Consider the following 22,156-nt stretch of genomic DNA (forward strand, 5'->3'; position numbering starts at 1 on the left):
AGAAACTTTACCAGCCTTTACCAAACTAATTGGCCGCAACTAAGTTGAGAGAGCTTATTTACTCCAAATTGCACTATAAATCATTTCATAATTTTTTAAAAAAACACTTTTAATCTCAATTTCCCGCACTTAAATTTCACTTCCTGTAGCGCTTGGGATTGATGGGCGTTCTCTCAGCCAATGAGCTAGCGGAAAATTGTTTTTGTATAATTTTCAACCAGTAATGTTTCTATAAATGTGATACAAAATTACTTTTGCCATCATTCCATGATTTGTTTGATCATTTTTGGGTAAATACAATTATGAATGTGATAAAAGTTGGAAGTAACCTATAACATGCCATAACACGTCAGAAGTCTGTCCAAAAAAAAGAGATGAAATCTGTGGCGTTTGTTGTCGTATTTCTCGTAATTCAGAGAGGTCAGTGAGTATGCCATTTAAGAATTCTCTTTGTTACTAATGAAAAACAATTTAAAAACTCCTCAATGATTTTTACAACGATCTAGTTGCTTTCAAACTACATAAACAGCTTCGTCGATGTAGCAAGTTCTCTTTTTTTGCTATACTTTGAGATACTTTAAACGTAGCTTACGGTTGACAAACTTAGCAAGTTTTTTACACTTGCTGTAATTTGCGAATAATCTGCCAATTTTTCCTTGTGGTTCAAAGTTTGAGAATTGATTCAATGTATGATAAAATGTTGGTTATAACTTACCACTCTCTAAAGATTCAACTTTCGCAAACCGAGCACCAGATCAAATAAAAAAACTGATGCTTTTAAAAAGCCATTTCCTGCTCTGTTCATCAACTGGTTGTTTAGTAGTCGGATGCGTGCAAATTTTCAGTTGTTATCTCACCATGAGGGCGCATTGATGATTACATTTAAGAAATTTCTTACATCTGAGACATTTCACACCAAAGCACGCGTAGTTCTTTTTCTCCAAGAAAGCCTGTGTCATTAACTGAATGACAAACATTTTCACTTCATATTCAATTTCATCCTGTTCCGATGAAGATTCAAACGTGCGATTATGTTCATTTGGTCTTGTATTCAATGAACACGCTTTATAAACGTTACTGCTTGACTTGATCACACCATTTCAATCATTCGATTTTATGTCGATGTTCTATTAAAATCTTGTTGCTGCAAATGCCTTATGAGCCGTTTTTTGTCTGTTATTTACAGCCTCTGCCCTCAGATGTTATGACTGCAAGCCTGGCAACAACAGCGTTGCTGGTTCAGCAATCACCTGCAGCAAACCAGTTCAGACTGTGGAGTGCAGTTCAGGCTTTGATTCTTGTTCGATCGTAAAAGTTACTAGTGATGAATTAGACATATATTACCTCGATTGCTTCTTGAAATCGTTTTGCAGTGAAGCGCAAAAGAACCTCTGTAAAGTAAGCACTCAAGGTCTCCATGGTGCTAGATGTGATAAGTCATGCTGTGAAACTGATTTGTGCAACAAACCCAAAGATTCCTCGACCTCAGTTACATCGAGCCATGTTCCAGCGAGCGCCGCCATATTTGTGATTCTGAGTGTAATAGCAATGGTACTCGTGGACATGATTTGAAACATTTTGTTAAATATTAGCTCAAAGAAAAAAAAAACTGAAACTACTTGCTAGTGATTGCCGATTTCGGGTTAGTCAAAACTTATCACAATGATTAAAGACGCTGCGACTTTCCTTAAGATAAACTATGTAATCATTAGTGAAATAAAATTATAGATTCGAACTCCCTCATTGATTTATGTCTCTCCATTAAAACTCAGGCTTTTTAGAAGGAGTTTTCCACTATTTCATTTTAATTTTTCATCCACACTCCTGAAATTTACGTAACGTGAGAAAAACTAGAAAACGGCGCGCCAACTTCGAATTAAGATTGAAGGTGTTACTTTAGGTATAGGTGTAATTTTTTACGTTTATTTGGAAAGGAAATTTCGATCGAATTTCTTGCCGCGTTTCACTACCGTAATTTCTTGAAACGATTACAATAGTAAAGAAGGCGAAGGCCTCGTTCAACCTTCAACTTACACGGGTGACCAAGAAAGAATTCCTCCTAACAATATCAATACAAAAACAAACAGAAAAGTGATGAGAAGAGAGGAAAAAATATCAATCAGGGGATTTTTAGTTGATCAAATACCAAATTCTCCAAACCAACATCATAAGAACTGTATGGCAGGCAGTAAGGAGAATTACTCTTGAGATCTGGGAGTTCAAGGTTTAATCCTCATCTAGGAAAAATACACATCTTACCGAAGAAAACGCAAATTACCATCAGCGCTGAAAAATATATTTCTATATTTAAAATAATATTAACTAGATACACGGAGCACAAAATATTCCTTGATAGGAAAGTTACCCATTTCCAAACTTAAGGTTTCAAGGCTCCGATAAAGTGTCGGCAGAGACAAACGGACAGTTTATTTCGACCATTCGACGAACAAAAGGAAATGAAATTAAAAAAAAAGAAACGCACCATAATTGAAAAGGAAAAAGGAAAATCTACCTAACAACTCAGAAAAATACACATCATGAAAGGAGGTGTGCAAAGATCAACTATTTCCATAAAACAAATGGAAGAAACGAAAGCAAAGAATCAGTCGAACCAATAGAATTGGTAGAAGCAATATGTGAAGACTCTTAAAAAAATTTGCTAACCGCGTTTGAGTATTTATAGTAATGATAAAACCACAGAGAGACCATACCAAACATGAATAATTAAGAATGAAGGAATCTTCGCTGTTAAATGCTACGATATTCACTTTGGATTTCTTTTCATATTTTGTATAAAACTATACGGGATAATTTGACAGCGAATCAAAGCTTTAAGTAGCATCGACATCTCCTCTTGAGAGCTACATACAATATATTGATGTCTCAAAAATAAATCGGATGATCATGAGAATTTAAGTAGAGTAAGTGAACTTTCTCCTTCATTTCATTTGCTTCTTATGCTTCAAGTTCACAGTTGAACATGCTTAGAGCCAGACTTCGAGCTTTCTCTGAGGGCAAAAAAAAGGAAACAAAATCAGAAATCATTAGATATTATCGCTACTACTTCGCCTAACGTGGTACTACGCTTCAGCAAAATGTGAGAAGACACTCCACCCAAGCAAAGGGAAGGGTTTCTCGGCTATAGGAACTGCAACACCAACAGTGGTGTCACAAGCCAGCGTCAGTAGATGCAATGACGTCAAACCCCAAGATGTTTTATACTAGGGCCGCGATCGCGGGTTGTGAGCTTATGTCAGTACAGACGTGAGCTTGGGCCGCCTGTGGTGTCAGTATATCACTACTATTTTAACCTTGAGGTTGTTAAAGAGGAATCGTTTTCACACTATCACCGGCCTTAGTTGTTTTTTTTTGCTTTAGCCCCGTGCAACATTCCCTTCAACTTGAGTGAAACTAAAAAATGTTAGTTTAGCCAGAGAGATAAACACTGAAAAGGAAATAATCAAAGCTACTTGAAGATCGCAAGTTGATGCGGATTAGCGATGACAAACTCGGACGGGTAAATATGAATTGTTTAACAATCTCAAACTGTGAAGGAACACCTTCTTGTCCAAACCGTTGACATTCACCATACCTTGTAGACCTCGTGATAGGCGTTTCTGAGCAAAGCGTAAGGAAAACACGATTCTAACACGTCCATTGTAAGGTACGGACAGTCTTTGACGATCTAAGCACAAATATAAACGGGAAAACAACAATGTAACAAAAATCAAAACAAAGACTCTCTGAAGAATCACACACAAGCTGCGCTAAACTGTAGAATACACAATCACTGGGGAAAAAAAAGAAAAAAGGTACTGCTTGAACTGATGCATGACATCGACACAACCAAAAAAATAACTTTACAAACCAGGTCTAACAGCAGATAAGTGGATTCCCGCGCCTTCAGATCCTTTTCTGCCTCGATGCCAAGCTTCAACAAACTGGAGGACGCGATCTAAAAACAAAGGTGACAGCATATAAGCACTACAGAGGTAACAGAACATACCATGCCCACAATGAAAGTTGAGAACCAGTCTTGATCTATACGATATCCATCTTTAAGACAAATGTCAAGATCTTGCAGCCAAAGTGCCAAGGCAGAGGTTCTTAACACTTTTCTTTTCTCCAATCTTCGCAAAATTTAGTTAAAGATACATTACCAAGTCATTTCCCTGTTAGCTGACAACTTTATCAACCCTCTTACCCCTAAGAAAGACTAGCATCGAATTTCTCCTGACAGCATCACAGCCGAGTCACACATGAAGGTCAGGAAAATAAAGGAAATGATCACCAACTGAATAAGCCCTTGATCTTCAAACAAATTCCTCTCGTTTGTATCATAGGGAATTTATATAGAACAGTTTAGAGAACATTCCTGTTAATTTTTTGATGTTAAGGATTATTAGCTTCCGGTGCCAATTTGTCCAAAGCTGGGTTAAAATAACCCAGGGTTAGTGTGACATCTGATTTCAGATCTAGCTTGAAAAGCTTCGAAAGAAAATTCAATATAATTCTTTTGGTCTACAGTTTGATGATTGGATGCTCTGAAGCCGGATTAAAATTCAACATTGTTTTAATGCTAATCTACCTTCCAACAACTGGACCTAGGCTACTACAGACGTTTAAAGAGAGCAGCTCATTCCCAGTACTTACAGCCAAGAATTCTCTGAGTCTTTCCTCCGCACTATCTCCATTGTTGAAGCACAAGGCGCCTGCCACACGACTGATGGACGCTGACATACAGTGGGCGTTGTTTTCATGCGCTGAAAGAATAGAAAAATTGCTACCGAATAAGTAACGGTTTCTTCACTCATGCAGTAACATTTCAACTTCGAGATCTGATGAGTAGTAACACATTCTTGTTCATTAACTCTATACATTGTTACCTTCCAGGTCAGCATTATAATCAGAAGAGTCTCTGTAGGCCAGTGATGGAAGCGCCACAGCCACGAATACCTACAAACAGCCACAAAAACATTTCATTGGTGCTTTAAATAGAAAACCAACCTTAAAAATTTGTGGTCAATATCGTAGATCAGAAAATTTACCAATACTGACAATATTAATGAAGACTCCTAAGAAAATAAAAACAGGATGGAATCGAGTTATTACATAGTTTTTTACCAGGTCTGCAAAGAATTGGCTGAAGTCGAAGTTGTGTTGGTACAAACAACAAACGCAGAGTGGAAACCATCATACCAGACAATCGTTGTTCGTTCCATTCCACTCACATTACAGATTTTGGGAAAAACTGACCGAAGTAAAATCTAAAAAAAATTGCAACACAATCTCTTCTCCAAGCTTTAAGCTTTTAAGACAGAAGACTTACCAAGAACAATGCCCAAACCACAGAATCTTCATCGGACTTCTTTTCTATAACAAAAAGAAAAGAAAAATACATTAGGCAAGTCACAATGAAAAGAAACTGGACTCATACAATTTATCAAGAAAAAAGGCGTGGCTAATTTGGGGAGCCGGCACTATAGTAGTGTTTTCGTGAACCACTTCTCTCTGGTTCACTCACGAAATACTTCCTCAAAATCGCCAGCTTTGCAGGTAAGATGTGACTGAATAAAAACTTAGTTATTCTGGTAGTGTTATCAATACCTCAGAAATAGTATCAGTCGAAAATGGTTAAGAGGATGAAGGGCAGCACAGAGATATGAAATCTCAACTCATGACAGAATACAGTCTTGAACGAAACAAATAAAGCCTTTACCTCCTCCCTGTTTCAGTTAAGCATCCATTACTGAGGACGATTGCTATTATCAGTAGTCAAATATAGTAACTGACGTCATGAATGGCTGTATAAGAGTATATACCTTACCGTAACACTGCACGTATATACAACCACGCATGACTTATCTGTAAGTAACGCGTTCACAAAAAAAACCTCACCTCTGTGGACGCGAAGAGCTTCGCAAAGGACTGGGTCTAGCTCGCACTGGAGGCCAGCTGATGTCGCCATTTCCTCTACAAGCTTAAACAACAAAAACTTGGAATATAGAGCTGTAATAATCAAGATAATATCAGTAAAATGTTGGCAACGAATGTCATTGATAGTTAAATCAGTTAAGCAAAACTTCACTTCATCGAAAGTATTTACATGTAAAAGGAAACTTCAAGTTTTGGTTCGGTCAGAAAGAAAAACACAAAAGGGGGAATAATGAACCAACATGAAAGTATAATAAACATCTTACTAATCTCGTTTTCTCGGTCCGTGCTGTAACTTACGGTATCTCGTTTTTGGTCCGCACTAGGTCCGCATTAACAGTGCAGATTTCGAGCTCGGTTAGTAAGTGGCATCACTTACCGGGCGATCATTGTTTCCGTGGGGAAAATGTTCTTTGAAATCCACGATACAGTTCATCAAGAATGGCACTCTCTTTTTCAAAACCTAATCGTAAATATTCGATAAATATTTATAAGGTATATAGTATAATATGTATAAGTATATGTATATCCTATCTGTCGAAAACATAACATCTAAGCAAGCATAATCTGAAATAGTTTTTGAAAAATTTTTCGACACGTTTAGCTAAATTCTTATGAACGTAACAAGATACAAACGTACAGTTTCCAAAGCTTCTTGTGTCAGAGATCGGAAAGTCAAAATCACTCCAACAATTATCACTCGGATAATCAAATCTTCAATATCTAAGAAAAGATAATTACAGTAACTGGTTAACAATCAAATTTCATCGGACCTGTGTGCCTAAACTAACATGTCCATCGCATTGCGAAATGAAGAAATCCATCAGCTGAGCAGAGACGTACTACCCGATTTTGGTGGGTTTGGCAAAAAGTCGCAAAGCTCAAACATTTTAAGTGACCACTTTAAGAAACACGCGGGTGAGATCAAGAGTTTCATTGACAGCCGTTTAGCGGCGGTCTCTTGTCAGCTAAGAGACCTCTCACTGTCGTCTGTTTAGGATACGAGATCTCTTTTTGATGCCTAGAGAGTTGAAATTATATTTCTGATCTTCTCGAATTCAAACTTTTCCTAAGGGAACATGCCCCTAGAGCCCCCTAGGGGAAGAGGCCTTTGTTTCCCAACAGAGGAGAGCACGCGTAGTCTCGTCCGATGAAAACCAACCAGTTAACGCTTTAAGAGGGTACGTTTATAAAGAATTCGCTCTGAAGAAGGGCTTCCACTCGAAACGTCAGTTTTGAAACTCTTTACGGTGGTCAATTTTCGTTATCAACTCAGTTAATGATACCAAATTACCCAGTCTACACTTAACTAGTAAAAATTTAACAGATTTAAATTTTTTTTCGCTACTTCAAGTAAATGCGGCTAGAAAATGGACATTATGCCTAATAGTTGTTGATTGACAGTTCCTCTTCTCTTCTGGTTAGGACAGATGCCGAAGAATTAATTGGTTGTTTCTTTGATCTAATCGGGTTAAGTTATGACTGATCACATGACGTACTTTTAAGCCTTCTGACGAGCTCCATACACTGGTCAGGTTTGTCAAAACTTGTCCGCAGGCTCGTCAACACATCTTTGTTTAGAACGACCAGTTTCTGTTTTCAGAAAGGAATGAAAAAATTACAAAAAAGATTCTTTTTTTTCCGAGAAAAAAATTGAAATATTCATGAAGGTTTACAACAGGTCTATATCACTAGAAATGTTAAAATGGGACGGACACACCGTTAAAGACCCATACTGTGTTTGAAACTTGTACATGGCAAGCCAGTGGTTCGTTAACGGGCTCTGCTTAACTCATCTGGTCAAAAGTACCCATTGTGAAATCAAAAATAGTTGGAATGCCACCGGCGCAACTCCAATCCAAGAATTGCATGACAAAAACCGGCTTCGAAGTAGACATCGCTTTGCCGAATATCATCAATATTCAAAGCACCCCCTGATCTTAACTGGGACTCTAAATGGTCAATGATGACTCTCTCTTACTCAGGTGGTGAGATATTGAGTCACAATCATCGTCACACTGACTGAGGTTTTTTCAGGACTGACCTAACCCGAACGACCACAATTTACAACGGAGTGATTCTCAGGCCCTTATTCGCAGCATTTATGGTAAAACGTGGATCAATATCAGTATCTGGGCAACTGTCCACCTACCCCTCCCCTAGCTCAACATAAACCCTAACTTGTTATCAATAGACTGTTGTTGAGTTAGGGGAGGGGTAGGTGGGCAGTTGCCCAGATACTGATATTGATCCTAAAACGTTAACCATTTAACCCCCAAGAATGATTAGTAACTAATTTCTCCTATCAGTATCACCCCTGAAACAAACATTGAGGTCATGAGAATAAAGGAAATGATCACCAACTAAAGATGCTCTTGATTGTTAAACATACTCTCCTAGTCAACATCTTAGGAAATGTATGATGAACAGTACAGAGAATATGCATACTGATATTAGGGTGTAAGGGGTTAATAACTGAACCTTAATCTCTCCAACTTGACTCGCAACTTGCTGCATCATTTTCTGTCCCAGATATTTCATGCCATACGCACCAAGCAGTTCAGCAAGAGCTTGTAATTCTGAAAGTAAAAAATGACATTCGATTCCATTGCATCGTGTGGCTGTCAAGTTTTGCAAAGTAATAACATTAAACGACAAAAAAATGGTTCTACTATAAACATTGCAATAATCACTCCGAACAAGGCACGATTGGAACCGGCAGCTTTTCCCAATCTAAAAACACCTCAATGGTGCTGATCGGGTTATCCGAACAAAAGCCCTGATTTTGGGTCTATACAGCCAATCCATCTCCATGCAGGACTGGGTTAGGGTGGGTAACCATTCAACTCCCGGAGGTGATCATAATATCACCTCTCCCTACACTCTTAATACATCCTCCGGTTAAACAGGTCAGGAGATAAAAGAAACTTAACAACTATAAAGTGTTATTGAGATATGACACCAAATTCTCCTTTAAAAATGATAAGAAAAGGAATAGCAGCTGTAGAGGAAAATTTCAGTACGGATCTCGGAATTAGATAGTTGATTTTAGAAGTGTTCTGATTAAGAGCCAAAAACACGAACTCGGGCATGTAACGTATACTGTATATCAGATTGTTGAAGATAAAACAATCACATCACGCAGTCCTGACAGTATGTTCTAAAAGACAATGAAACTCATTCACTTACCATTGACGTCCGTGTACTCCTCTGCTCTGAAAGACTGACCAGGTCTGTTGACGAAAGCTCGACGGCGTGGAGAGAACACAATGTTATCCGTCATCACACGACGCAAGAAAACATCAAGGTACCTGATGACGGAAGATGTTCACAAGAACTTCAGTTTGTTTTGTTTCTAACTCTTTTCCATGACTCAGGTGCTCCATAAGAGAAATGAGTTTAAAATTCCGGGTTGTTCGCGTTCATTCATAGATCGTATAATAAAATTATTCTGGCGTGACCTAGATGATGTTGTTTTAGTGCAAATTATAAAACAAAACAACAGTTATTTACCATGTAGCATACATGTTGGTGATAGTTATAGCTCCTTGGCTGTCTTCAGGCTGTGTTTGTTGTAACAAGACATGATTGAACAACCGAGCCATGTCTACACCAGCTGAAAGAAACGAACACAGCAATCATTATCTCTTAGCAACCACAACAACTACTGAAATGATACTTGGATGCGGTTATAAACACCAAGATGCAATGGGACATCTATTATGGGGAGACCCCGGGAAATCAAAAACAGGTCCTTTATAATGGTCTGGAATCCTGCCCAGGGGGAGTAGCGACACTTCTGGTCGCCGTGGAAGCTGGGATAAGCTCGTGACAAATGTTTGTGTTTCTTGAATGGAGGCTTCCCAAAGGAAAGGTTCCAACTCATTTCGATTTTGGAGCAAGGGGAGTATAAAAATAAATTGCAAGCAAAAAATCTGGTGTAAACAAGCTGTCCCACAAGTCATATGATGATGTTTGGTTTTCTTTTCCTTTGTGTCCTATATAATGAGCTTCCTTGAGTCACGTTCTACTTATGAATGGAATCAACAGGTTACCAAGAATTCTACAAAGTAACAAACTCACTGTGGTTCTCAAGACCCCTCAAGGAAGCCATTGTTGCCTGCGAAAGCAGAAAATAGAAACAAAGCAATGACATCAGTTCTAAGAATGTCACAAATGTTTTCTGGTCACGTGATAGTAAAACGTCTGCACGTTCGCAAAACTGTGTTTCGCATGCACAAAAAATTATACTGATTAACCAACGTGGGCGACACTTAGGGCCTGATTCCAACTGGATGCCCGTATATGTGCATACTAGACCCTTCAATACCAACAGAGAACGAAGGAAACAATTTTGACCAAAGTTCTGAATTGAAACCATTACCTTAATGTTGCTTAGGACCTCCGAGGGACGTGCAATCCTAAGGTTATCAGAATCAAACTGTGCCATAGTCACCACAGACCTACCAAGACGGTCATTGATTTTTAGCAAGAAAGGAGTACAAGTGACTCAGTGAGACCCAAAATAGTGTTGAAATTGCAGAAGTAACTGATGGGTGGATATGAAATGGAGGGTTTAAACATTTAAATGAGAAAAAAAAAAACCTCAACGGTAATCGCATCCATCTTAAAGTTCACCTTAAAAAATCCCAGTAAACATCATCCCCGGGTGAGTAGGGTGGGGATGGGGTTGAGACGGAGGTTTTTGGGAGGATTACATGGTTTCCTAGTGGAAAGGAGCGGGGATCAGTCGTCACCAACAGAGTATAAAGGGGGACTATAGTACAGAAAATTGACTGCTAAATTAACTGAGAGTGAATGGAGGGTTTATGGTAGTAATAAAACAGAGAAATGGGGAGGGTTAAGTGAATTTTATATCGAGGCACAATTAAAATCCTCCCCAACCCCCCTTCCCCCCAGCGATTACTAACGACCGGTCCCTAAAGAGCCTACACGTGTACATGTATCCAACCTTACACAATCGTTATTCTCTGAAGATAAACTCACTTTGTAAAGAACTCCTCCAATTGAGAGTTGAGATATTCCCGAGGAGCAAAGATGTGTTCCCACACTGGAATAGCTTCTGTGTACGTGATCGCTCGGCAGATTTCGGTCAAAGCAATCAGTTTTCCATCCAAACTGCAAAATACACGAAATTACTGTATAAAACAAGAAAAAAAGACGATGAAGATTGCTCTGCAGCAAGGATGGATTGAAATTCATAGTTTTTTTCCAGTTATAAAAAATTTCATTGAAAATTTATGATCAGATTCCTCCACGGGAAATCAGAATCCTTTAAAATGTGCTAGTGTCCAACTAGTATCTGAGAGACATGGGTTCGAATTCTATTAAGGCCTTAATTTTTCAGTCTTCTTCTCTGCAATTGCTTCTATTGTGGTTCAACTGCGGGTATCATTGCTTAACCTGAGTATCCACATAACTGACGAAAAACAGATTAACGAGTCTTTGAATACTCCTAACAGCGCCTAGATGTGTACCATAGACGACAGATAATACTCACGCTGAAAGTTTTTCTCTGCTCTTTCGGAAGCTCTCGCTGCCGGGTGGAGCGTACTCGTTCTGCACGTTCTTCTTGTTCTTGTCCTTTTTCGGTCCGGAAGATAATTCTGTCATCAAACTAACGGCTTGCAACTGCCATAGCTACAAACACAACAACAATAACAAAAACAACTACAACAACGATATTTTAAAATACACTGAAATGCATTAATGAATTAAAATGCAAGTAAGAAACTAACTGTAGCATTAACTTGCAATTTGAATACGTCTTCAGGGGTCTGAGTGACTTATTCCATACGCGGCTGCGTAGTAAGCGGCTGTGCCTAAAAATGGGGCCGCCGCATAAGGCAGGAATTATCGTTTATTATTAAGAACACATTTCAGTCAAACGACTGAATTACGTGAATATGTACAATACAATAAGGCGAATATTAAAATATATATATATATATATATATATATACATACAGTGGCTATTTTTTTCCAGTTATAAAAAAATTTCATTGGCAAAAATGCGAAACCCAAACACGAGAGCCTGCACGCAGGCAAAAAAAAAGAGAAAAAACAGCGCTAATAGGTCCTAAGGCGGTGGTAGACCGCCGGGAACCGGCTTTTACTGAAACCGCTGCGTCTTGCAGAAGCGTGTGTTTTTTTTGCCTTTACCCGCTCTTTCTTACGAACCTGCTGATTGAGGTGAATATGATCAGGACACAGTTGGCTCAAGATATTCCTAGCTTCCTTTGCCATGGATTCCAGAAACAGATTCACCGCCGCCAAACTACGATCCCCTATGGGATGGCGCTGTCATTGATCAAGAAAATGAAAATAACGTTGCAAGATTAAACTTCATGTTAAATTTACTAAAGACACGTAATCGTGGGAGATACATTTCTCTTATACATAACCCGTTGGAACCTTTTTTTCTCTGATCTACATCGGTTCTTTGTAATACTGAAAATATGGAAGTTTTGTTTTGTTGTCTGAAAACAGTTGTTAATAAACACGTAAAAAAATGAGAGTTTAAAAGTCAAGTTTTGTTGGATTAACACGTGGTAGGGAGCGTTGATACTGAACAACAAAAGCATCTTAAGTTTGAGAGAAGGATGGCGCTGAGGTACGTACAGTATACATTTTCTCCACACTGTTCTCTATACATTTCTCATGGTACTGACAAGGAGAATTTGTTTAACAATCAAGAGCTTCTTTAGTTGGTGATCATTTCCTTTATTCTCATGACCTCAATGTTTGTTTTAGGGGTGATACTGATGGGAGAAATTAGTTGCTAATCACTCTTAGGGGGTTAAAGGGTTAATACATAAAGTAAGATCGGGGCTTTGAGGTCAACTTTTTTAAAGCTGAGGGGGGGGGGGAGACTGAAGAGGCTTGATAAAATTTAAATACAAAATACAATAAAGGCTTGCTACATTGCACTGTACCTCTTCTGGGCAAAAATCACTTGTACAAGACATGAAGTGGCCACAGATCAATGGAAATGCAACAGAAAATCTGGCAAGAAAAATAAACAGTGACTAAATTTGGCAAACTGACTTGGGAACATTGTCTTTCGTTTTAACAATTACATACTAGCCTGATGTTAATCTGAGTACCTCTTGCTGGGTGGTAAGGAAACATTTGAGCAGGACGCACAAAGTGCAAAAGCACGTTGTACGGAGGGAAAGAAAGATAGTAAATTCTGGCACAATAGTTAAATATAGAGAGCAGGGGACTAAGAAGATGTTAAATACCCTAACAGGACTCAAACTGGGTCACTTCCTATTTTGCACTTGGATGCTCTACTAAATGAACTGAGAAAAACGTATTGGCAAAGGGTCCTGTGTGGAGCTTACATGTTCTTTGTTTTCAGAGAGGCATAGAGTGAATTTTCACATGTTACATTGATATGAGTATACTTAGTTTGCAAGCAGGTTCACAGCATTACAGCTGCTATGAGAGTGTGAGTGTAAGAGGAATTTTTATTACAAAATTCTGATGATTACGGCTGCATCTCTCACAGGCAGCAACAAGCACAACCATGTAACTCTCGTGAAACTCACACACCACACTTAAAAAAATTGGCAATGGTGCTGTTGTTACCGTGAATACTTGTAATCCTCCACACACTTCAAAAATGAATCCTCAAAAAAGCTGGGATAAAAACTAAAAGAGAAAAATTTAATTACCAATTGAAAATAGATTAATAATTACCTCTCTACAAAGTGAATTTAGGTAATGGAAATACATTACACACACGAAAAAAGATGTCATCTGTGCGTGGGTTGAGGATACCAGAAAGTAAAGACTTTAACTCAGATTTCAAGGGAGGATAGCACCAATGTTTCCAAGATCAACCCTGTGAGTTTAAGTATTTTGTGGAGAAATGATCAGATTTTAAGGATTACCAGTGATTTTAAGTGTAGGAAACTATCAATGACAACATGTAACACCTTACCAGAAAATGGACAGATCAGAGATCTCATTCAAAAGCCTTTCTGGTGTATCAACCAGTTTGGAGTGGAATGCCACATTGTTCATGAGCACTGCCAAGTCTCGGTTATCTTTTAACTCTGGTGCTGCTCCACGAACACTGGTATAAGCCTATAATAAATGCAAAAACAGTGTGGGAGTGTTGCATTAAACAGCACCACCATTTGGTATTATTTACAACAGAACCTTTCCAGAATGGCTTCCTTGGCAACAATGGGGACAGATAGCAGTTGGCTCCTCTCAGATGTGGTTGTTAAGGGGAGATTGTGGTGTAATATCATGACACTTGTTTTCTTCAGAAGCTAGTACACAATTTTTTCACTTGCATAAATTCTCACCAATGCTTTTTTATACCAGTTTACATGTCTCAATCAGAAGTTGATGTTTAAATGAAAAATGATGACAAAACAGGATAAGTAATGTACAGTGAGTCTATCAGTTTGTGGAATGTTTGCTTTCAGTATTGTGAGCATCATGTTCTAGGTCTAACAGAATTAAACTATCAAAGATTGTCCACTAAAGCAAGTTTTCATACATTTTGCAAAACCTTTTGTCAAGGATAGGTTATTCTGGCATTTGGGATGGGTTTTAGAGGCAGTGCTATTGTAGAGAGGCAGCTGTTGATACAAATTCTACTGTTTTATGGTGTAATGGGTGATTCCTATTAGTGCTAGGATTTGACTGTTGACTTTGCTACTGAACTGTACAGTCATGTGGTAAAATACCTGAAGACGCATCCAGTCCAATCGAAGACTCTCAAAATCAAACGTGTCTCCTGCTTCAACTGACAAATTAAATTCAGAGAGCAAACTTACTTCAATGACCACCATTACACAATCTCATAAAAAACCTTTAGTGATAAAACAAAATCCTAATTCTATGTTACTATGGTAACCGGTATACACCTAAAGCACTGTATCCTGTTAATTCGTAAAATCTGATTGGTACAGTAATTATCTCTCCAGATGCTGAATCCATGTAAATCATTTGAGGGAAATTTGTGTTACAGCAAGACAATGATCTTCTTCCTCAAAGATTGTCTTCAATTCCTATAACTTGTTTGCTGGGTTTAATTGGATTTTTTCATGTGGAGAATTTAAAAGAATTAATCAACATTTCATTTCACATTGATCAATTCTTGTATTGAAAGGGTAAGACAGTCTGCAACATTCTCTGCAGATAAGAGACTTGTACCTTGTTTGACATTCAGCAGTGTAAGATCCTCAATAAATGATGTCATAATAATGGAGATGTCATCAGAACAGACTGAAATTTTCTATCAAACAGAAAAGCAAAAAAGATGCAGTGTCAAAGCTTTTATGCACAAACTTGTGCTTACAATTTACAAGTAAATTGTATACATATATCAACAGTAAATTATAAGAATGTTGCACAAAAGATATCAAAGCAAAATTCTAGTAACAGATAAGACCCCAAAGTAAACCTTGCACGTTATAAGTATATTTTCATGATGTTATGATTATATTAACTCAAGTCATCCCAAACATTCTTTATTTTGCAAAGCTGTCAAAAGAGAGGACCATTCCTGTGAGGAAGAGAGAAACCTTAAACCTTTCACCTCTACAAGTAACTAGCCTCTAATTTCTCTTTACAATATCATCCCTGAATCAAACATTAAGGTCATGAGAATATAAGAAACGATCACCAACTAAAAAAAATCTCTTGATTGTGAAACAAAATTCTCCTTGTTATCACCTCAGGAATATTAAGAGGAAAGTGAGGAGAATCTGCACACTGATGTTAGGGTGTAAAGGGTTAAACTAAAGAAGTAAGATTATGCTTTTTTTTAAACTACTATTTGAAGCACCAGTTAAAATTTATACAGTACTAGTTGAGACTCAAGTCAGTAAAACAAACCTGTACAACTTCTTTGAGCACAGCTACATCAAAACCACCCAGGTACTGGACAAAATACCGCTGCAATACTGATACATATTTCTGGATTATGCCTTATAGAAAGAAAAAAGATTAAACCCAATTTAATGACCTTGTTTAACTCTCAGCCTTTCATAAATTTCTAAATGAATAAAGGAGTAAGTTTCTAAAGAAACTGTGGTGCTGCGTCAGTGGGAGAGTATAGCAGGTAATTTAGTGTTAATAACTGAGTTGAAAACGTAAATTAGCCACCACAAAGGGTAAAAAAAGCTGACATTTTGAGCATTAGCCCTTCGTCAGAGTGATCGTACTTTTAACCCTTAAAAAAACTTTAAGATGAGAATCTAATTTCTCACAACAGAAACACCCCTGAATCAAACATGAAGGTTATGAGTAAAAGAAAATTATTTAAAACTCAAGAAACTCTTAATTGTTGGACAAATACTCCTATTTTAAGTACCATAGGAAATGTACAGAGAACAGTAAGGAGAACTTGCATACTGATGTTAGTCTACACAGACAAGGATAAAGTGACCTGATTTCTTACCTCTTACTTCCTCCACATAAAGCAGCAACTGAGGTAATTTACTGACACAGAGAGGAAGTGTGGTAAAGATAAAACATAAAAATTAGCTACACAGAAAAACTAGCAAAGAGAATGATAAAAAAAGCCTGCACTTTTACTAGTGCTTACACCTGTGCCAGTACTTGCAGTACAAGCTGCTTTGCCAAGCTAATGATAAAACCAACTCAGTCTTAACAAGAAGTTTTCCACTTGCCTGACCCATAAACCCCTCACCAGACTAGTCTACGTATTGCTACCAGACATTATTTACCCTAAAGGTCAACAATTTAGTTCAGAGCATGGTTATTGCCATGCCTGTGCAAGCTCTAGGAGCTGTAAGTCAGTGCAGGATGTTACGCATGAATAAGTGTATATCACCCACTCAATACAGAACACAACCATCTCCAGAGGCAGTCTATTGGTTTCCAAACTGTCTAGAAATGTGACAGTTATTTTCATTAAGTTAGTACTAGTTTTTTTCTCACTTGTCAACATAGTCTTCTTGGTTCAACTTTCTCCCTTTTGGTGGTGGATTACAGGTGTGCCTCACAAGCCACATGATCTCATCTCTTGTCATGCTTAATGCTTGAAGCACAACAATGATCTGTTGACAGAAAAAAAAATGCATTTCAAAGAATGCAGGCCTTTGTTGTAGAGGAGACTGTCAGTATCCAAGGTGATTAACTTTTGCTTCTGCTGGGCAACTCATGAATCTTTGCCTCTACAAAGTCTCTTAAAAATGGACATCTAAGATTTCTTACAATTAAGAGTTTTCAGGTACACTGTTAATCTTTTCCAAACAAAGCTTGGAAATAAGATTTTTTTTCTTGCTAACACCAAATTCTATCTAAATAAACTAAACTGTAAGTAACAATATGTAATCCTAGGTGCAAAATCTACCTTGGGTCCCAAAAGGCCTGGTTGATCAGAAAGAATTAGAGACATTTCTCTCAATGCAGTTCTAAGGTAGTTACGACGTTCCTTGTGAATTGGTCCTCTGTCAACAGGAAACAACACAAATATAATGAAATAGGCATAAATGCAGTACTAACAGGCACAAGCCAGAGAATGTTGTTATCAAATATTTTCTGTTGTAAATGAAAATAATATTTAAGGAAATAATTATATCTGACAACAGTATAACAAAGTTATTAATCAATTCATGATACCCTGAGTAACTGAATACCTTAATGCAGATAATAAATTTGCTTTGTTAAACTACACTCAATTACCTTGTTGTTAATGCATGTGTCATAGCATCTTGAATATCTTTGACACGCTTGCCATACCTGGAAAACAAAATTAACAGACAGTAAAAAGCATATATTCTCATTGGGTTAAACCACTTCAGCTTGCTTTCTTTCCTTTGTCTAAAAATTATAGAAATGAATCAGCAAAAAAAGAAAATCCTTATTAAATTGACAAGTTAAGAAAATTTTCAACTAAGAAAAATTTGGGAAAAACACTCGAAAAGAAAAATTGTCACAACCCCAAGATGTGAAAGACTGTCATGAAGATTTCCAAGATATATATAATATGCAGATATAAATCCTGTGTAACATAATGCTTTGAGTGAATTTTGATCTAACATGAAATTCTCCCTCTGTTTCATAAGGGAATACAAGAAAATTTGGAAGGAGAATTTGGCAAGCTATCACATGCCACTTGGGGCTTTAAAACCACACACTCCTTCAATTCTTTGAGGCAAAAAAAGTTGCAGATCTATTTATCTCACCCTTTCATCCCATCTAGTAAATTTTGAAACTCCTTGTGATACATAATGATTTCATCACGGAACAAAGTAACACAGTAACCATCTTGTAATGCAATCTTCCAGATGTCTGTCACACCAGGCATGGCAAGTTGCTGATGACAAAGTGTGTATCCAACTATAGAGCAAAAAAAAAAAAATCATACACAATTCCTTATGACAGTCAACCGAACATGAAGACATTCCAGCTGACCTAAGATTCAGCTCCCAAAGGAAAAAAACCCATTTCAATTGGTGGGACTTTCTAATGAAATAAAATCATTTGTGTAGACACTTACACAATATCCACTTCTGCATTCTGTCCAGTGAAAGGTACTCTACTGGAGGCTGCAAAAGCAAAATGTCATGTAAGTTGTAGATCCAATGTGACCTCAGTATTCAACCTGGTTTATTAATTGATTTGATAATTATTTCATCTTACACTTGTTGTTCAACCCAATTTGATTTGTAGCAAACCATGTACTGTATGATTATGTCTTCAAAAGGTATCATTCAAAAATTCAATTAGTTGTCATTCACTGCCAATTAAGATCTGACAATTATCTGTCTGTTAAATGATGATCATAGATTCCTTTGTCAAGTGTAGCTGAGAATTTGGTGTATTTACAGTGTCAGTAATGATGCCTAGTTCATATTATTTCCATTGTCATTAAATGTCTGCTTGTATATCAAAATAGTTAAAAGAATAATCGCTTTTAATGTTGTAATGGTTAAACTGGATGAAATACAGCTGAGACATGTGAAGAAACTTAAACACGATACTTACCACATCACTGGTGACTGGATTGAGCATCTGTAATGGAGCACTGATGATGCTAACAATCTGTGTTTGACGCCACTGAGGATTTAAATCAAAACCTCATTCACCCAAAAAATAACTAAAACTTTTAACATGTGTATCTGAAGCAATTCGAGCAAGAATTCTCCTCTGCTCATTAACATCATTCCTCCAAATAAGACTCACCTGTTCTCCTGGAGTATTTCTCCTCAAATAGATCTCATGAACTGAGTGGAGGGCAGTTGACACTCTCTGCAACAGATTAAGAAAATGTTTTGAGCCTAAGAGTACCAGTTACAGTGTAGTAAACTTTCCAAAACAGTCACTTAATATAATCCATCAATCAAAAAACCCATCACTCTCACTTGAATATCAACAGAATGAAAACACAGCAATAAAATTAACACTAGAACGAAAATATTTTTACAGTAGACTTGAATATGTTGGCTGGTTTTAAAATAAAGATCATCAATATCTAACCTGTTGATGCGGAACAAATTGCTCAGCAATTTTTTTCAACGGACTTTCATATTCAACAATCATAGACCCCAGTCGTGGAAAGGAATCTTCCCTACGAAAAAGTGTACAATAAAATGAAGTAAGTTTAAACTAGGCAAGTTAATGACTATGTGAGGGGAAATCACCAGTTGAGTATTTACATGATATTTCCTGTGCCTTAGGCATGTCAATTAATCATTAAAAGTAAAACAGATGGGTACACTAAAGTTGTCACAAGTAATAGCCAATTGTTTTTAACAATTTTCCTTTCCTTTCATTTTCCTTGATTCTGTCCAAAAGACTTATCAGGCATGAGAAGTTACAAGTTGAAATGATTTTTGAAAAACAAAGTTTTGAGTCTACACCCTCCCTCTAGCTGAGAGAACATGTACACTGTACCTGCTGAGTGTCTAAATCTACCTACCCTCTGCCATTCTTCATTTCATAGGCATGATTAAACAGACCCAATACAGCTTTGCGATCATCCACTCGGGCAACCAGCATCATAAGTGCGGCATAGGTAACAATCACATCCAAATAAGCCTTTGTCAAGTCATAGTTTAATGTCTACAAAAGGTGACATTAAAATAGTTTAACCCTTTAACTCTCATGAGTGACCAAGACATAATTTCTCCGTACAATATCAATACAATATCAAGCAGATAAGTGATGAGAATACCGAAATTGTATGTTTGACAGTAAGGAGAATTGCAAATTTGATCTGGGAGTTATTATTATTATTATTATTATTATTATTATTACCATAAACATTTACCTTTTTTCCAAACAAGGAAATGGGTTGAAGCTGATGCACTGAACATAAACTGTGCAAGATTGAGTTGTTGATTTTTCAGTAACATAGGCGATGTGTACTTATACAAAATAAATTTATGTCCCAAGAGTTGACATTATCCTTAACTTCCACAAATCTCTTTTCAATTACTTTGTGTTTGTATTGAAATATAGCAAGAAAAAAATGCATTGTCAAGAAAACAGGAGTAAAATATTGGAAAAACTGAGAAGGCACTTACAATGTCAAAATGTACAAAACTAGCATCAATCTCTGTTAGGAGCTCACTGGTGTTATCCTGAATCAAAATGAATTAAACAATAATTAGAATCAAACAAACAATAATTTCGTGGCTATGGTCATCAAAATGATCATAGAATTAAGTTATTGTTGTTGATAATAACAGCAACAACAGAGTAGCTATGTAAGGGAGGGCTACTTTGTATTTCATTTGTGTAAACTTGAAAACACTGTCTACAGATGTTTATGATACAGTCATTTCAAAATTTGATTGAAATGATTATGAAATGATCAGCACTCAAAAGAATTGAGGATCACTGTTGTCTAAGAAGTTTGAAATGTGGCTTTTTCAATTGCACTCTGTCACTGCTTGTCTCCTTTTTAGCCAATATTTAAGCATGTTGCATATGCTAGTTGATAAGCATCAATATATAAAGCATCAGTAAAACTTACTCTGAATTCCATAACATCCACAAATGTATAATAATAATTAGACAGTCCTTTGATAACCTCATTCTGGATGCTGTGAACTGGTTGAAGTGCAACACTCTAAACAATAACAAGAAGAATAGAATTCTAGTTTCATGGAAACATCACAAAAAACCTTAGAAAATTCTATCAATTTGAACAATACATGCATAAAAACTTTCTCCTCAAAACTAAATGCAGTACCTCTAGTGGTTCTAAACTTAAATAACTTTAATTTGTAATAATGGAGAAGTGTACCTTGGTGTCTGTTACGGGAAATTTCTTAACAATGGCCTTGATTGCTGGATCCAGTGCTTTGTCAGTCAAAAAGCCTGGCCTTGATTTTGAATCAGAACATGCCTTGAAAATAAAAAAAAGAACACAGAAACAATTACACAGACAATAACTACGTACATCAAGGGTTTGATGCCTGCAGATCGCATACAGATCACACTTTACTCCTGCAACATCAAACACTTTTGTCAAATTTCCAATCCTTGGTGGATATTTCAATTAGCAAGCGTTAAAGTAGAAGAGGGTATTATCAGCTGTACACGTTCAGCCTAAACAGTAAGTTTGCGTCCTAATCTTGGATGATTTTGTGTGAATAAATGAACCATCACCTTAGGAAAAACATTCGTGATAAGCATCTTTTAAAGAAACAGAAAAGCTACGATAAAAGCCGGGAGGAAATGTTTAACCATGGAACCAATTCAAAAGCACTCAATTCACCACAGGCGAGCTATAAACAACTGATCTTGTTCAATGTTTGTCAGACATGAAGCTCTCAAAGGGGCTCTAATCTGCTCTAGTTTGTATAGCAGCATTTATCAGGAGTACATGGGCAGCAAAGTAAGGTTAACTTAGAGAACAACGTGCTATTTCTGACCCTTACTTTCTTGATGTTGTAAATTCGAGTGAGCATTCCAATTCCACGATCATTCAAAATCGTCAACTTTTCTGCCAGCCTCTGCTCTGTTACCGAAACTCCCCGATCCATATTTCAATTTTTTGTAGACTTTAACTTCTTTCAACCTTCTTGGATGTACTTTCAGTGGATCATTACGAATTTTAAACTGTTTTGGAGTATGTTTATAATGAAACGGTAGGAATGTTGTGACAGGGAGGAGGAAGGGATGAAACCAACCCTAGAGCCCGCTATACCGATGCGGTTAGTGTTAGCTTCCTGTACAGCGTCGTGTAAAATACCGA

At 37.2% G+C, this 22,156-nt stretch overlaps 1 protein-coding gene across 1 annotated transcript; it reads right to left on the reverse strand.

The window, feature by feature from the left end:
• Positions 1–2,282: 2,282 nt before the first annotated feature.
• On the reverse strand, positions 2,283–22,081 carry LOC131777377 (nck-associated protein 1 homolog). Its single transcript, XM_059093673.2, has 38 exons — positions 21,840–22,081; positions 21,203–21,304; positions 20,930–21,025; positions 20,478–20,534; positions 19,871–20,013; positions 19,429–19,519; positions 19,135–19,200; positions 18,937–19,008; positions 18,449–18,497; positions 18,135–18,288; positions 17,632–17,688; positions 17,300–17,396; positions 16,885–17,003; positions 16,382–16,422; positions 15,817–15,908; positions 15,133–15,214; positions 14,664–14,722; positions 13,904–14,049; positions 13,549–13,611; positions 12,891–12,960; positions 12,136–12,255; positions 11,456–11,595; positions 10,942–11,073; positions 10,319–10,397; positions 10,018–10,054; positions 9,448–9,550; positions 9,124–9,245; positions 8,416–8,513; positions 7,434–7,527; positions 6,575–6,657; positions 6,314–6,397; positions 5,899–5,980; positions 5,330–5,373; positions 4,887–4,956; positions 4,654–4,763; positions 3,869–3,955; positions 3,593–3,685; positions 2,283–3,008 (listed from the first exon to the last, which is right to left on the reverse strand). Exons 1-38 carry the CDS (start codon positions 21,942–21,944, stop codon positions 2,985–2,987), a joined length of 3,363 nt encoding a protein of 1,120 aa, XP_058949656.1. The 5' UTR covers positions 21,945–22,081; the 3' UTR covers positions 2,283–2,984.
• Between the last annotated feature and the right edge of the window lie 75 nt (positions 22,082–22,156).

The sequence above is a fragment of the Pocillopora verrucosa genome, chromosome 3 (genome assembly GCF_036669915.1).
Source record: "Pocillopora verrucosa isolate sample1 chromosome 3, ASM3666991v2, whole genome shotgun sequence".
Lineage (NCBI taxonomy): Eukaryota > Metazoa > Cnidaria > Anthozoa > Scleractinia > Pocilloporidae > Pocillopora > Pocillopora verrucosa.